This window comes from Panthera onca, chromosome F2 (assembly GCF_046562875.1).
Source record: "Panthera onca isolate mPanOnc1 chromosome F2, mPanOnc1 haplotype 2, whole genome shotgun sequence".
Classification (NCBI taxonomy): domain Eukaryota; kingdom Metazoa; phylum Chordata; class Mammalia; order Carnivora; family Felidae; genus Panthera; species Panthera onca.
Window position 1 is genome coordinate 80,454,917 of NC_138356.1, and position 14,435 is coordinate 80,469,351.

The 14,435-nt window shown below is 54.2% G+C and overlaps 1 protein-coding gene across 18 annotated transcripts in view; it reads right to left on the reverse strand.

The window, feature by feature from the left end:
* The window catches only part of PTK2 (protein tyrosine kinase 2), a 257,923-nt gene that overhangs the window by 52,166 nt on the left and 191,322 nt on the right, over positions 1-14,435 (reverse strand). For all 18 annotated transcript variants that reach the window (XM_078441853.2, XM_078441844.2, XM_078441846.2 and 15 more), the window contains 6 exons: positions 11,297-11,381; positions 10,019-10,119; positions 7,606-7,721; positions 6,639-6,739; positions 3,494-3,583; positions 654-858 (listed from right to left, as the gene is read on the reverse strand). In XM_078441853.2, coding sequence (XP_078297979.1) covers positions 654-858; positions 3,494-3,583; positions 6,639-6,739; positions 7,606-7,721; positions 10,019-10,119; positions 11,297-11,381 — 698 coding nt within the window. The remainder of the gene's footprint in view (positions 1-653; positions 859-3,493; positions 3,584-6,638; positions 6,740-7,605; positions 7,722-10,018; positions 10,120-11,296; positions 11,382-14,435) is intronic.

Here is a 14,435-nt window from a genome sequence, read left to right on the forward strand (position 1 = left end):
CAGGCCGCCAAGTCCCCGTGTGCTCCCTCCGGGGGCCCGGGAGCTACCGGAAGTCTGGGTCTGACCGCGCGTGGCACCAAGCACGAGCCGCCAGACGGCCGTGCAACAGGCAGGGGGGTGTTTTAACTCTAACAGAAGAAGTAGCGAAAAGGTTCTGGAGGGTGGCCATCTCTCTGGGGGCAGGGCTGATTAGGGAAGCCCCCCGAAGGGGTGACATCTGAGCAGGATTCTGGACACCGAACAGGTGGTCGTGTGTCGGGAGAGGAGGAGCACGCACGCAGATGGCGGGCTGTGCCGGGAGAAGCGCAAGCGGTTAGGAGCGTGCCGGCGATGGGAGGAGGGCTGGGGACGGGACCGACAGGCAGCCGGGGACAACATTCCTGTGGGTCTTGTCGGCTGTGCTGAGTCCGTCAGAAGTTGGGGAGGAGAGATTCGGTCATAACTGGAAGCTTATTAAGATCTTAAGGCCTAATCTCCTGAGGAGTCTAGCAAGGTATAAATAAAAGCAAACCCATTAAGAAAGTCATCATGTTCGCCCGCGAATAAGTTAGCCTTAGACGTGCGGACGGAAGGACCTCGCGGCGCAAGGACTGCGAGGGCGGTGAAGCCGCGTGAGCCTGCCCCAGCCCCGGCCCTCGCTCCCCCACTCCTACCTGAGCTGAGCTTTGAGCTCAGTGAACCGGGGCCGCCTGCTGGGGTCATAGGCCCAGCATTTCGTCATAAGGCTGTAGAGGGTGGGAGGGCAATTTGGAGGCATTGGTAATCTCTCCCCGTTCTCGATTCGACCGATCACATCATTGTTCTTCACTCCTTGAAACGGCTTCACACCATGCATCAGTATCTCCCACATACACACACCTGTGAAGCGGGATGAAAACAGACCGTGAACTTCGCAGGAAGTGGGGGAGGCCCAGGAGTCGGGGGGCAGGGGAGGGAGGCTTCACCGCTGGCGCCAGGCGACCAGCTGTGGGACTGCGGCCCGAGCGGCCAGATAAGGCAGCGCTCCGTGAACTCTGCGGCGAACGAGCGCGGCACCATTAACTTCGTCTGATGTGAACAGCGAAAGAGTAAACGATGACCCGAACAGCCCACGGCTTTTCAAAGAAGTTTACTCCTCTAAACATCCCGTGTTAGAAAATGGCCCACCGGGGACAGTGATCCCTCATGGTTTCACGAACCAGTTCAAAACAAGCTGAATGAATCCTGCCTTCCCCCCGCTGCGGTCCGACCTGCCGGTGACCGCGGCAGCCGACCCGAGGCCTAGCGAAGAAAATGCTGAAATCGAAGCCTCGCGTCTTAGGACACCCGGACTCCTTTCGCGAGGCTGGCCGTGCGTGGCTAGGGTGCTCATCGGCACCGTCACCGGCTTACGCGTGCTCCAGACTCCCTGGGCCGGGGCGGCCCTGCCCACAGCCTCCTCACTCCCCTGCATCCTCGCGGACCACACGCGTTCTCGGGCTCCTCTGAACAACGCTTGAGCGCCCGTGTTTAAAGACGAACGGAGCCTAAGGCGGAGAATGACAACCACACGAAGCTCCGGTCGGGGAACCGAGAGGGCAGACTGGCCGCGACAGTGGGGGACTCCACACCCCCCCCAAACGCACCACACGCACGCGCCTTTCTGGTGTTAACTTCGCCACACTTAGGGCCCCTTCGGCTCTCTCCCCACGGACTCCCCCTGGGAAAGCCTCACGGGTCTCCGTCCTACCCGTGTGCGTGTAACGTGCTTGAAGGGAGGAGACGCACTTGGGGTGTCCGCAGTACCTAACGTGGGGTGTGCCTCCGGGGAAGCAGGGCACGGCATCGTACCAGTGTGAATTACGTCTCGACGGGATCCAAATTCCAGGCATTTCAAAGTGAAGAGTGCGTGACCAAAAAACCGCCTTAGCTCTGCGTTTTTCACCAGAAATCATGACAACGTTATTGGTAATGACAACGCAGGTCGTCATTTCTTGAGACCTTAAAATGTTTCTGGCGCTTTGAAATTTACATGTTGTCCTGAATTGTTACACCTCACGTTTCTTTAAATGCCGCATCCTATCAAATCAATCTAAGATGCCACTGGCTAGAATATACACCACTATTTTATGTGACCAAAAAAGGGGGGGATGTGACACAATCCTCTAAGAAAACCTCTAAGAATTCTTTCCGTCCTACCAAAGAGTGCTTTCAAACCCACGCAGACGAGGAGGCAACGGCAGCTGCCGTACGAGTGCAGGCAGGGCACCACGTGCCACACCCCCCCCCAGTGACACCGACCGTGACACGCTGCTGACTTATGACACACCCCAGTTGCAGAGAAGTTAAAATGGGAAAACACAGGCACCGTGGACTCTGTGCAAACCGCAATTCCCTTCACAGCAACCTTCAACTTGCTGTCTGGGTCACAATGCCGATGAGCGGGGCTCTGGGACACAGAGCCGTGTCCGTCAGACCCCAGGGCCCTTTCTAAATTGTGCCACGCGATTTCCTACTCTGCTAAAAAGCTCCTTCCTTCACCTGTTATTACTTAGGACGCTGGATGAAACCAACAATCAGTACACGGAAGAAAAAACAGGAACACAGACTCAATGTACGTAAAGTTATTTCCAAATACAGGGAAAAAAGGTACATAACGTTACGAAGACATCTCCTCTGAAATAGTTTAAAATCTAGCAGAGCAAACACACACACAGACTGCTCACAAGATGAATGCTGAGCATCGTGGCCAAGAGAGAAAGCGCAGGGAGCACGGAGACGGGCAGGTTCCATCTGTAGGACGCACCCGCCACAGGAGGCTTTGCAGAAGAGGGGACGGTTGAGGTGGCCCCGAGAGTCGGACAGAATCTCACCCAGAGGAGACGGGCTTAGGACGTACTCCAGGCAGACGGAGTTACGCCAGAAGAGTGGGGTGGGGAAGGAGTGTCGTGCATATCAAAAAGGGAGACTGGTCTCAAATGTGACGGAACAAGGGCCACCGTCGCGCCACTCAGGAGGGTCCGCGACGGCCCACAGAGCAGGAGGACGGCGCCCGACCTGGAGCAGGTGGCCAGGCACGGGGTAGGCGTCGGGGCAGAAGCCACAGAGGACCCAGGAGCAAACCGTGAGGCCGTGAGACAAGTCAGGAGGAGGTCAGACCCCAGGACGGGACGGGACCCCCAGACCCGTGAAGCACGCGGTCACAGAACCAGAGGGACAGGTCAACCACGTCCGGTCAGTCACACGGAAGGAACGGACGAGACGGCAGAGCGAGACGGGAGGGAAGGGAAAGATCTCCCCCAGGAGGGATGCAGAGACGGCAGAGCGAGACAGAAGGGGGAGGAGGCGAGAGCGAGAGCGGGGCCTCCCAGAAGTCACACACAACGCCGGCGCTCGGTTGGCGCCCCGTGCCCGGCGAAGGAGCGGTCAGACGAGGGAAGGCACGTCAGCCCACGCCGTGAAAAGAGGTGACGCCACGTGCGTTGTGAGCATACACGAAGCACAGCGTAACAACACGAAACTTCGCGATACTCACCAAACATCCACACGTCACTGGCTGAGGTAAAACGTCGAAAGTTGATGGACTCTGGAGCCATCCATTTAATAGGCAACTTTCCTTTGGAAGCTAGAAGATTAATTTTAGAAAGTGAATCTTCCTTGTTATCCGCTCAAGGATCTAACAGCTACAGCTAGCAGAGACTTTTACTTCCAAGATAAAAAGCTTTAAGCATCTGACCCCTCGGACTCTGCTTATCTGGGAGAGCTACTTTCTGTTTCCTGCCTTTCTGTCAGGTCACTGGGAGTAGCTGCTGAGGCCGCGGGAGGGAGATAAAACACTGAGGTCCTTCCCTCCGCAGAGAGGCGGGGAACGAGGGAGAGGGAGCCCCGCGCCCAGTCACGCGGAGCCGGGCGGTTTCCCCGACAGCTCCTCGTCCACAGGCTGCAGCCTCTGCTAAGGACACGTGGTCGGCTCTCGTTCCCAGTAGGGAACCGGTGTTTCTAAGGAAACACGTACGTACACATACGACGTCTCACATCGATTCCAACCTAAGCACCGAAAACAACTTGTCCTGCTAGGCTCTCTTTTCTTCAGAAAACGAGGTTCAGACACGTTACGTGACTCGCCGGAGGCCGCCCCACCGCCAGGTGCCAGAGCTGGGGTTCAAGGCCAGGCCCTGGCCCAGAGCCAGAGGGGCTCGGGCCGTCCGGCACCGCCCCCACCCGTCCCCACGCCCCAGCGGAGACAGGCTCCAGATGCCCGCTGCTCCTACGAAAGCACCACAGGACTGCGAGTTACAGACGTCAGCGACTGGCTGAATGCGCCAACTCGGGTTACGCAGGGAGGACTGGCGACGACGCTGTCACCAGTACGTGAAGAGCAGGACGGACGATGGAATGAGAAAGTACAGTCCTCAGGACAGCCTGAAGCATCGTGCTTTCGAGGCCACACAAACCTTCCTTCTGTGCCACAAAGGAAAGGACTCAGCGCCCCACTGAACGTTCCTTCGGCCGTGCGGTTACCACGTGGGCAGCCCTGGGTCCCCCTTCTCGAGGAGTTCTAATCCTAAGAGGTGGAAGCAGAGTCTACTCGTACACGGTGGGGGGCACAGCACAGACGCCTGGTCAAAGCCACGTGCTCCGGAAGCAGAGGTGGCCGAGGAGCGAGCGGTGGGTCAGGACGGCACCGGCAGGGCGTGGAGCTGGCGGGGGCGGGGCAGGAGCCCTGGGCCACAGGGTCCGGACCTCCTTCTGCCAACGCCCAGTGCCCCTCAGCACTCTCAGGAGACGGCTCTGTGCTTCGTGGTGCTTCATGGATTTATTCCCACTCGAAGCACCTTCACGGCCACGGAGGTCAAATCCTCTGTGCGGCGCCTTCCAAACCAGCGACCCGGCACCTGTGTTCCGAACGAAGGGCCGCTGACCCCTAGGAGCGCTCTCCTGGAACCCGACGGACTGTGCACGTAGGGACCTGAGCCGGCAGCAAGCACACGCACCTGTCAGCTGCTCACTACAGATGCCACCCACGTGCTGCGGGGCCTCGGCCACCACCCTGCTCGGGGCTCAGCCCTCACTGGGAGTCCCGTGCCTGGGCTCGTCAGGGCTCGGGCAGGGTACGAGAGGTACTTTAAAACAGCAGAAAACCGACTTGGCCATTTTTAAGTTAAATGACTAACTAAAATGAATAAACAGCTGAAGAATTTTCTTTTCACATAACCCAGAGCCACTACTGAAACCCTTCCAGGCTGCAGCACACAGCGGGCACACGGAAAGGGAAGAGCCATGAGCCATGGTGTAAAATGAAGGAAACTCATTTTGTATGTAAACACCTGGGCTCATTTTGCCACAACATAAAAATTTAAGTAGTAGATAAAGAAACTAGCCTTTCTAAAACAGTAGTAATCCTTAGAATATATACTAGGAGCATAGTACGGATTTATAATTGAAACCTTAGCTCAAGTACTAGGAACATGAAAATTTATTACTAAAAAGACTTGTTCAATAATGCGAGGAACCAAGTCAATCTGATTCCAAAATTGACAAAACTAAAGGGAAAAGCACACGAGCTAAATCTCCGCTCTAAAACAAACGCATTGATGCCTACGGCGCGAACAGACTGGAGATCTCTCCGTCTGACTGCTCTCGGCGAGCCAGCGGGCCCAGCCCCCCTTGCTGTGCGGGTCGGACTGGGTTCACCAGCTGGAGGACATCGGAGGGGATTCCGAGTTTTGCCTACTGGAACTAAAGTTGCAACGAACATCTCAACTCAGGTTTTGTGTGAATGTCAGTTTTCGTTTCTCTGAGAGAAGTACCCAGCATTGTAACTGCTGGATTGTATGATAGGTGCATAGTTAACTTTTTAAGACTCTGCAAAACTCTTCCAGGGTTTAAAATGTACCATTTTACATTCTCACAAGCAAGTTGTGAGCAATTTAGTTTCTCTGCATCTTTGCCAGCATTTGGTGTTATCACTATTTTTAGACTGTAGCCATTCCGACAGGTGTGCAAAGATACCTCCTCACAGTCTGAACCCGCATCTCCCCAGGGCTAGGGATCCCGAAGGCCTCTGCACAGGCTTCGTTGCCCTCCTCGTATCCTCTCCAGTGCGGCTTCCGTCCCCACCTGCTGTCGGTGTCGTAGTCTGTATTTGTTTTCCCTGCTGAATTCTCAGGGCTCACCCCACACTAGGGACACTGGCCCTTTGCTGAATGGCCCGTGGTTGCAGGAGGGCACTGTGGTTGGCCAGTACCCTCTCCCGGTCTGCACCTTGCCTTTTCACCCTCTTCGCAGGGTCTTTTGCAGAACAAAAAGTTCTCATTTGGATGAGGTCCCTTCTGTCAGGTGTTTCCCTTTATGGACCCTGTTTTTGGTGTCAAGCCTAAGGACCCTTTGTCCAGCCCTCGATCCCAAAGATTTACTCCTACGTTTTTCAAAAAAGCTCTCCAGCTTTATGTTTTGGAATGAAGTCCCTGACCCACTGTGAGTTAATGGGCAGTAAGGCAAGGCTGATGTGAGGTGTCGTCCGTGGAAGTCCGGCTGCTGCAGGAGGCGTGGAGAAGGCTGTGAACTGGTGTCACACCCCTGTCACACTTCAGCCGAGCGGATGAGGGCACACCTTCTGAAGACGTAAGAATCATTAAGGATTCTGAGCCTACCGCCTCTTGCTTGCTTGGATTCCTTACCTTTGTAGTAAGTACTGTCTTCCATATACCGGGATAATCCAAAGTCTCCTAATTTTACGCAATCATTTGAGGACACCAGAACATTCCGAGCAGCAATGTCCCTGAAGAGGAAGAATTCCGGGTAGTGGATTTTAATATAAGGAAAACAAACCTACAAACTCCTCTATATTATATAAAGACATACCGGCAGGTACTCTGAAAGACAGTTTATAGACAATGCAAACAGGAGATTTGTTACACACTGAAAAAGAGACAATTTTACAATTTTACTTCAAAGACGATCCTTTAGGCAGCTGTTTACTCATTAACACAATGACTAGTATTTTGAACGGCTGCGGAGTACACTCTCCCGTAACGAAACCGCTTACCACTTTTTGAACACTGACAGACAGTGACGCACGAGTGGGGTCTCAACCCTGCTGCTACTAAGAGACCTCGTTCCATAAAATAAAAGTTGTCATCTAAACGCCTGTGAACGATTTTGCTGATGCCATCTGTTTCAGTGCTGGGTAACAAAGTCCCAGGAAACAAACTGAGGGCTTTCTCTTGCATTCAAAGAAGGGACCCAGATGAGAAGCAGAAATTCCACCGAACGCCAGCAGATGTCACTCGTGACCCTTCGGGGGGGTCCCAGGAAGCCCCAGGACAGTGACTGTTTTAGGTCCGCATGCTTACTGCTCTAGGGCACGTACAAGCTCTCAACAGTATTTGCTTCCCGAAGGCAAGCAAAGGTTTCAGGCTTCACGTGAGGAAAGCCCTCCGGATGTGACTATGGCTCCTCTCTCGGCCAGGAGAAGGGCAGCGCGACGTTCCGATACTGCCCACCTACGGGAGGCCGGTGGCACGCGGGATCGCAGGGCACACCGAGTACCTCTTCCTCCTCCCCCTCTGCGGAGGTCTCTCCGCTCCCACCTCCCACCCCTGCCCCCGCCGCAGGGCAGCTCACCAGCTTTAGCCTGGATCTTACCTGTGCACGAATCTTTTGCTCTCCAGATACGCCAGAGCTGTACTAAGCTGATAGGCATACAGGATCAGAGACGCGAGATCCAAACTGTACTTCCTCACTTGCAGAAACGACCTCAGCTTTGGGAACAGTGACCGAGATGAAAAAGAATTAGTGACCGAGAACAGAAATCAAGAGCTGAAGAGCTATGTTCAACAACGGTGCCCAATCGCACACACACTTGTAGAAGAATGGCTTCAATTCTTCCAAAATAAGGTGTAACGAATGAGCCATATGGCTCAGAAATTATGGTTAATCATTCTTTATTTGGAATCCTATTTAAGATTGGAATCTTTGGGGTGCCTGGGTGGCTCAGTCGGTTAAGCATCTGATTCTTAATTTCAGCTCAGGTCATGATCTCATGGTTTGTGGGATCCAGCCCTATGTCTAGCTCCTTGCTGATGGCATGGAGCTTCTTGGGATTCTCCCTCTCTCTCTCTGTCTCCCTCTCTCTCTCCACCCCTCCCCTGCTTGCTCACTCTCTCTCTCAAAAAAAAAAAAAAAAAAAAAACTTAACACTGAAATCTTCATGATTGTAGACAATTTTTTTTAATGTTTACTTTTGAGAGAGAGAAAGAGATAGCACAAGCAGGGGGAGGGGCAGAGAGAGAGGGGAACAGAGGATCTGAAGCAGGCTCCGTGCTAACAGCAGAGAACCCAATGTGGGGCTTGAACTCACAAACCATGAGATCATGACCTGAGCCAGAGTTGGTCACTTAACCAACTGAGCCACACAGGCACTCTCTCTTTTTTTTTTTTTAAACGTTTATTTGTTTTTGAGAGAGAGAGAAAGAGGGAGTGTGCATACGAGTAGGGGAGGGGCAGAGACAGAGAGACAGAGAGAGAGAGACAGGGTCCAAGGCAGGCTCTGCACGGACAGCAGAAAGCCCGACGCAGGGCTTGAACTCACAAACCGTGAGATCATGACGGGGGCCAAAGCCGGATGCTTAACCGACTGAGCCACCCAGACACCCCACAAATTTCTGGAAAAAAATACAGAAAGATTCTACAAGGAAATGAATAAAATGGCAGTATGAAATACTGCTAGATAATAATAGTTGGAGGACACACAGAACTAGATACCGAGCGAGCCTGGCACGTAGCCTGGCCGACGCACCCGCGGCCCCACACCTTGCTGTGTCCCAGGCCAGACCTGAGGATAAGGTGATGAGGAGGAAGGGGAAGCCAGGTGCAGGCCTCCTACCCACCCTCCAGGAAGTTCTGGCTGCAGAGGGTGCTGGGCAGTCATGCCACTGGTCCTTATTACTACTGTCATAATCAATTCAGCTAAAGGCCACCATGGCAACGGAAGGCAGATGAATTTAACTCTAACTCTACAAAATCAATACATAAAGGAGAAAGATTTAGTGACAGTTTAAGCCAGAAAAATTACCCAATTCTCCAAAAGCAAAACCAGAAAGATATTGTGAACAAAATACGTATGTCAGAACTGTTTCCTTTGGAAAGGTAGGGCAGAGGACGAAGAGATCCTGTAGAGGCCTTAGTTATTTCATCCAGCAAACTAGGTTATCAAGTACAGAGGGGAGCCACCAGGCAGGCCCTTCCGGGGGAGGGAGGCTGACGCGGTCACGAAGAGGAGGAAGAATCCGGACTGCTCTCTGACACCTGGGCCCCGGAACCCCTAATTGCCATGAAAAGCAAAACTGCGTTCGGTGTTCTTTCAAAGACAAGGAGCGCGTACAGTGCTTCGGAAGGTGGAAGCACCGACTGTTAGCACCAGAAGGTCAAGGGTCGGCATCTGGAAAACGGGGCTGTGTTCATCCCCACGCAGGCAGGCTACAGAGCGGCCTGGAGGTGGGAACAAGTCTGATTCAGCAGCCTGGGGCTGGCCTCTGACACGCTTCCAGGGGATGGTGACACACTAAGTGGTGAGTTTCTGTGTTTGGGAGAAAGTCAAATAAGGAGATCTGTCTATGTGTGTTCCTCCCATTTTCAAAAGAAACGGTGACTAACCGCAGTCGGTCGGTCGGAGAGACACCGTGAAATGAGTTCTCAGAGGAACAAGGAACTGCAGGTTCACCTACACGCAGCGCTAAGGCAGGACAACTGCACGAAGACTGGCTCTTCCATCCTCAAAGCCCGGGGCTGGCACGAGGCAGCAGCACCAGGGAGGAAGGAGGGACCGCCCGGTCCCCACTGCTGCCAGTGCTGAGTTAGGGCATCCCCTGGGGGTTCACCGATGAAGATGTTCTGTTCCCCGAACCCAAAGGACGACGGCATCCGTAACGTACTCCCCCTTTTTAAACAAAGGACACCAAACAGCCAGCGCAGGCTGGGCGAGTCCCAATCACGGGGCTGCTATTTAATCACAGTGACGGCAGGCCGGCAGACGGGCCGGGTCTGAGGGCCAGGTTACCTCTCCAAGCGTGCACAACTCCATGATTATCCAGACGGGGTTCTCTGTGATGACACCGACCAGCTTCACGATGTGGGGGTGGTCAAACTGGCGCATCGTTACTAGGGAGAGACAGGTGTCCAAGGTCACTCTTCTGGTAGAGCGTTAGGTAAGGGGGCTGCTGTGCCCTGTGTGTTCTTGGCCTAGGTGCTCTGCAGAAACAAGCGAGCTGAGACGGGCTTTGTCTTGTACTTAAGACACAGGAACAGGATTAAAGACAGACTTAGACCTTTTTCTGATAAAGTTACAGTATGATTTTGAGGAGTTATAATGTATTGATGAAGTCAGTATGATTTACTCTGTGACTTATTAATCTATTGGACTGTCAGGTGGTAAATATTTACTGAAATGGAAGGTAGAAGGCCTTCAATCGATGTACATGTAATGAAGGACACAGGGAGTCATTCACGTGACCAATGTCTACTGAGTGCCTTTCACAGCGGGGCGCTGTGTCTAAGCAGTGAGCAGAGCAGACACGGCCCGAGTCCCCATGGAGCTTAGAGCCTAGAGAAACGGAATAATAATTTTCAGGCAATGTTTACCTAGTTACAAATACTGAGGAAGGTGAGAGTGTGGTCCTGTGACACAGCCTCCCGAGGGGAAACTATTTTCATCACGCGGTCAGATGAGACGGGACAAGCCATGGGAGGGTAGGAAGGGCATCCCAGCCCGAAGGCAGCTGGGAAGAGCCAGACACGTGCAGACGGACAGGACAAGCTACTAGCTCTCCATGAGTCTGTACTCTGCAGAGAACACCCACCCACGCGAGACCCTCCCAGCAATTTCATCCCTGGACATGTGAACAGAGAGCTGAGGGGTGGGCACTGTAGCAGGAGCAGGGCCCTGGCCGTGGTCCCGGCTCTTTGCCCAGTCTGTGAGCTCCCTCAGGGTGGGGACCGCGTCTGTCCTGCTCACCCCCAACTCTAGGGTCTGGTGGCACCTGGGCTGGACTCATTTCTACACCTGCCCAATTCCAGGGCCAGGATGCTGAACGGTGCAGGTACCAAAGGACACAGGGACGGTAAATCTGTCGACCTTTACACCCAAACATCAGGGCTTACCTGGACGATGTGGGCACAGGCGCCTCTACAGATACAGGTAGTAATTTGCAAGGCAAGACAGTAAATGCAGCTGTCACACAGAAGTCAGAATATTCTTTTTCTTACTTCTTAGAGATGGCTTGTATTTTACATAGACAAAACGTCAAATGGAGCTCCACAGAAATTTCTAGAAACTTACAGGCTTCTTGAAGGAATTTCTCTCGCACGCTGTCCGAAGTACAGTTTTTACATGTTTTAATTGCGACCGCCAAAGCCGGATTCTCCTGCGTCAGGGAAATTTCAGAATCACACGCATGCACAAAGAGGTTCTCTACATGAATCAACGGGCACGTTCACGAAGAGCTGTTTGTTCTGCAACTATGTGGACTGTGGACCAGGTAGGATCAGAACTGAAAACCTCAGGAGAAGAACACTTCAAATACTCAGCAAGACCCCAAAAGAAACGGACACGGTGTTAAAATGCTGGAGGTCATTCATTCGTTCGTCGTCCCACGAACACTTTCTGCTGCGTGCCAGGCAGCCTTCCGGGCGCTCAGGACGCACCCTGGGCTAAAGGCAGCAGCGTTCCCTGCTCTACTCAGGCTTCCGTTCTGGCAAAGAGCAGACAACGAACACAAGGAGCGAGCTCATCACAGAGCACGTTCGCGCGGAACAGTGGTGTGGACCAGGAAGGAGCGTGTCAGGATGTGCGAGGCAGAGACAAGGGCGAAAAAATGGAAGGAGGGAGGGAGGGACTGGCAGGCGGGCACAGCCAGGGTCACAGTGCTGCGGCTGGGGCAGTGGTGGGGGCAGGGCCGAGGCGGTGCACTGGGACAGGCAGCCCGAGCGGGGCCCTATGGACCAAAAGAAAGGCGCCCCGGGGAGAGCAGTGCCATGGCTGACCTCCGGCTGAGAAGGAGCACCTGCTCCGGGAGCTGACGGGGGCAGGGGGAGGGGGGGGAGGCGCAGCGGTGGGGTGGCGGCTGGGGCAAGTGTGGGCAGTGCAGGTGACGCAGGGTGAGGTGCGATGCTGGTAAGGAGACTTCAGGTGTCTGGTGAGAGAGAGGGAAGCAGCAGTTCGAGCAGGACCAGGACGTGAGGGGCGTGAGATGGCGGGGAGATAGCGTGGCACCCAGGGCAGCGGCAGGAGGATCCGGCGGAGTTCAGGGTCGGATCCGCAGGAGATCCTCGCGGGCTGGGGCACGAGCACAGCACCTGGCCGCCCAGCCGTGTGGGAGGTCAGGGAGAGGGGGAGACACAAGGCAGACTCAGAGGGGGACCACCAAGGTGGAGACAAACCAAGAAGGCGTGTCGATCTGCCTCCCGAAGAAGCTGATATTTTCTCGAACGAATTCAAAAGACAGAGCTTGAACAAGACAAATGAGGCCATCCCAAGCCTCAATGGAATACCATGGATGGTTTTCATTTACTTCATTATACTTTATTTTTAGAGAGAGAGAAAGCATGAGAGAGAGAGAGAGAGAGAGAGAGAAGGAGGGAGGGAGAGGGAGAGAGAATCCCAAGCAGGCTCCACACTCAGTGCAAAGCCTGACTCAGGGCTCGATCCTGCTGGACTGTGAGATCGTGACCTGGGCTGAAATCAAGAGTCAGACGCTCAACCGACTGAGCCACCCAGGTGCCCCCGTGGATGGTTTTAAGTAGCAACTTAAGGGCTTATCCTATCCTGGGCTTTCCATTGTCCTTGGTAGAACCACGTACTGTTCATACTGGATATTTTCCCAAGGTACCTCACATTCTGTCAAGTAGGCAGAAAAGGTGAGGACAGGAGGGGAGAAAGCAGCAGGGACAGCCCGGTGAACGGACGAAGGTTTAAGAAGCACTGCCTCAGGTCTCTGCCATGGCTGCCGTGCCCCAACTCCTACCCTGCCTCGGGGTCCCGTCCTCGCCAGAGGATCTGGAGAGGGGACGAGGTCACACAGCCGAGAGAAGGCAGCTCCGGAGTGAAGAGAGGAGGCCTCAGGGGGCTGCTGTCTTGGACCCCTCCTTTCGTCCCCGGGGGTGGCCAGACGCAGGCGCCCTCGCACAGGAGCGAGGAGCACTTAGCCATGAGATCCCAGACGGGGGCTGCATAGTCTCGCAGTCTTCAGTTTTCTCGACAGGCTTTGGGCATTTCTGTCCTTTTTGTACATCATCTCACTGAGCCTCCAGGTGATCTGTGAGGTAGCCTGACGAGGTACACAAGGGTCCGGGCCACCCCTTTTACAGACGACCGGGTCGGCAGAGGCTGACAGGTTTCGCGGTTTGCCCGCAATCACCCTGCTGAAAGTGGCCTGCCCCTTCTGCAACAGGGCTTTATCTCAGGAGTGACCGGGGCAGCGTGTGCATGTGACAGGCGACAGGGAGCGGCAGCGGCTTTGTCACAGACTTAGCTCTGAAATGGTGGCCACACTAGATTCTGAGTGCTGACGACACCTCAATCTGCCAAGCTACGGGAGCGTGAGCCGCTGTCCCCGTAGACGCCAGCCTCAGGCAGGAAAGACTGGCACAGGGGGAGAGTGGAAGGCAGGACACCGCTTCCTGTCTTGTCAGTGTTGGGAAATCCCAGGGCGCAATCCACGGCCAGCCCGACGAGAAGCAGCCTCACTGAGACCCAAGTCCCACCTCCATGCCGACCTCCTAATTCCTCTCTGTAGCCCTCACTTTGCCTTTCAGCTCAGACCCACATATCCAACCCGCCTGTGCCCTGTCTTGACGAGGATGCTGTGAAGTTATTTTAAACTTGAACTGAGCAAAACAAACCTCCTGATATCTCACTGTGGTGGTTAACTGCATGTGTCCACTGGCCTGGGCCACGGGGTGCCCAGAGATTATTTGGTCAGACATTATTCAGAGTGTTTCTGAATGGATTTAACATGTAAATTGATAGACTGAGTGAAGCAGGTTGCCCTCCCTAATGTGGTGGGCCTCGTCTGATCAGCTGAAGGCCTGAACAGAACACAAAGCTGGTCTCCTGAACAAGAGGAAATTCCTCCTGCTGAATTGCTTTGTGCTGGGACATTATTCTTCCTTGACCCTCTGGACTACAACCACACTGGCTATGTTGGGTCTCGGGCCTTCAGATACAGCCTGGCAGTAAGAAGCCATCAGCTCCCCTGGGTCTCCAGCAGGCCACCTGAAGATCTGAGGGGACGTCAGTCAGCTTCCATAATCACGTGAGCCAATCCCTAACAGATCTCGTTTGAAAGCACCCACACCCGCCTGCTTCTGTCTCCCCGAGGAACCCTTACTAATGCGCCCACTATCCAACGTGCTTCCCTCTTAGCCTTCTCTGCCTCACTCAACAAGCAGAATTCATACCGATGCTCAAGTAGCCACTT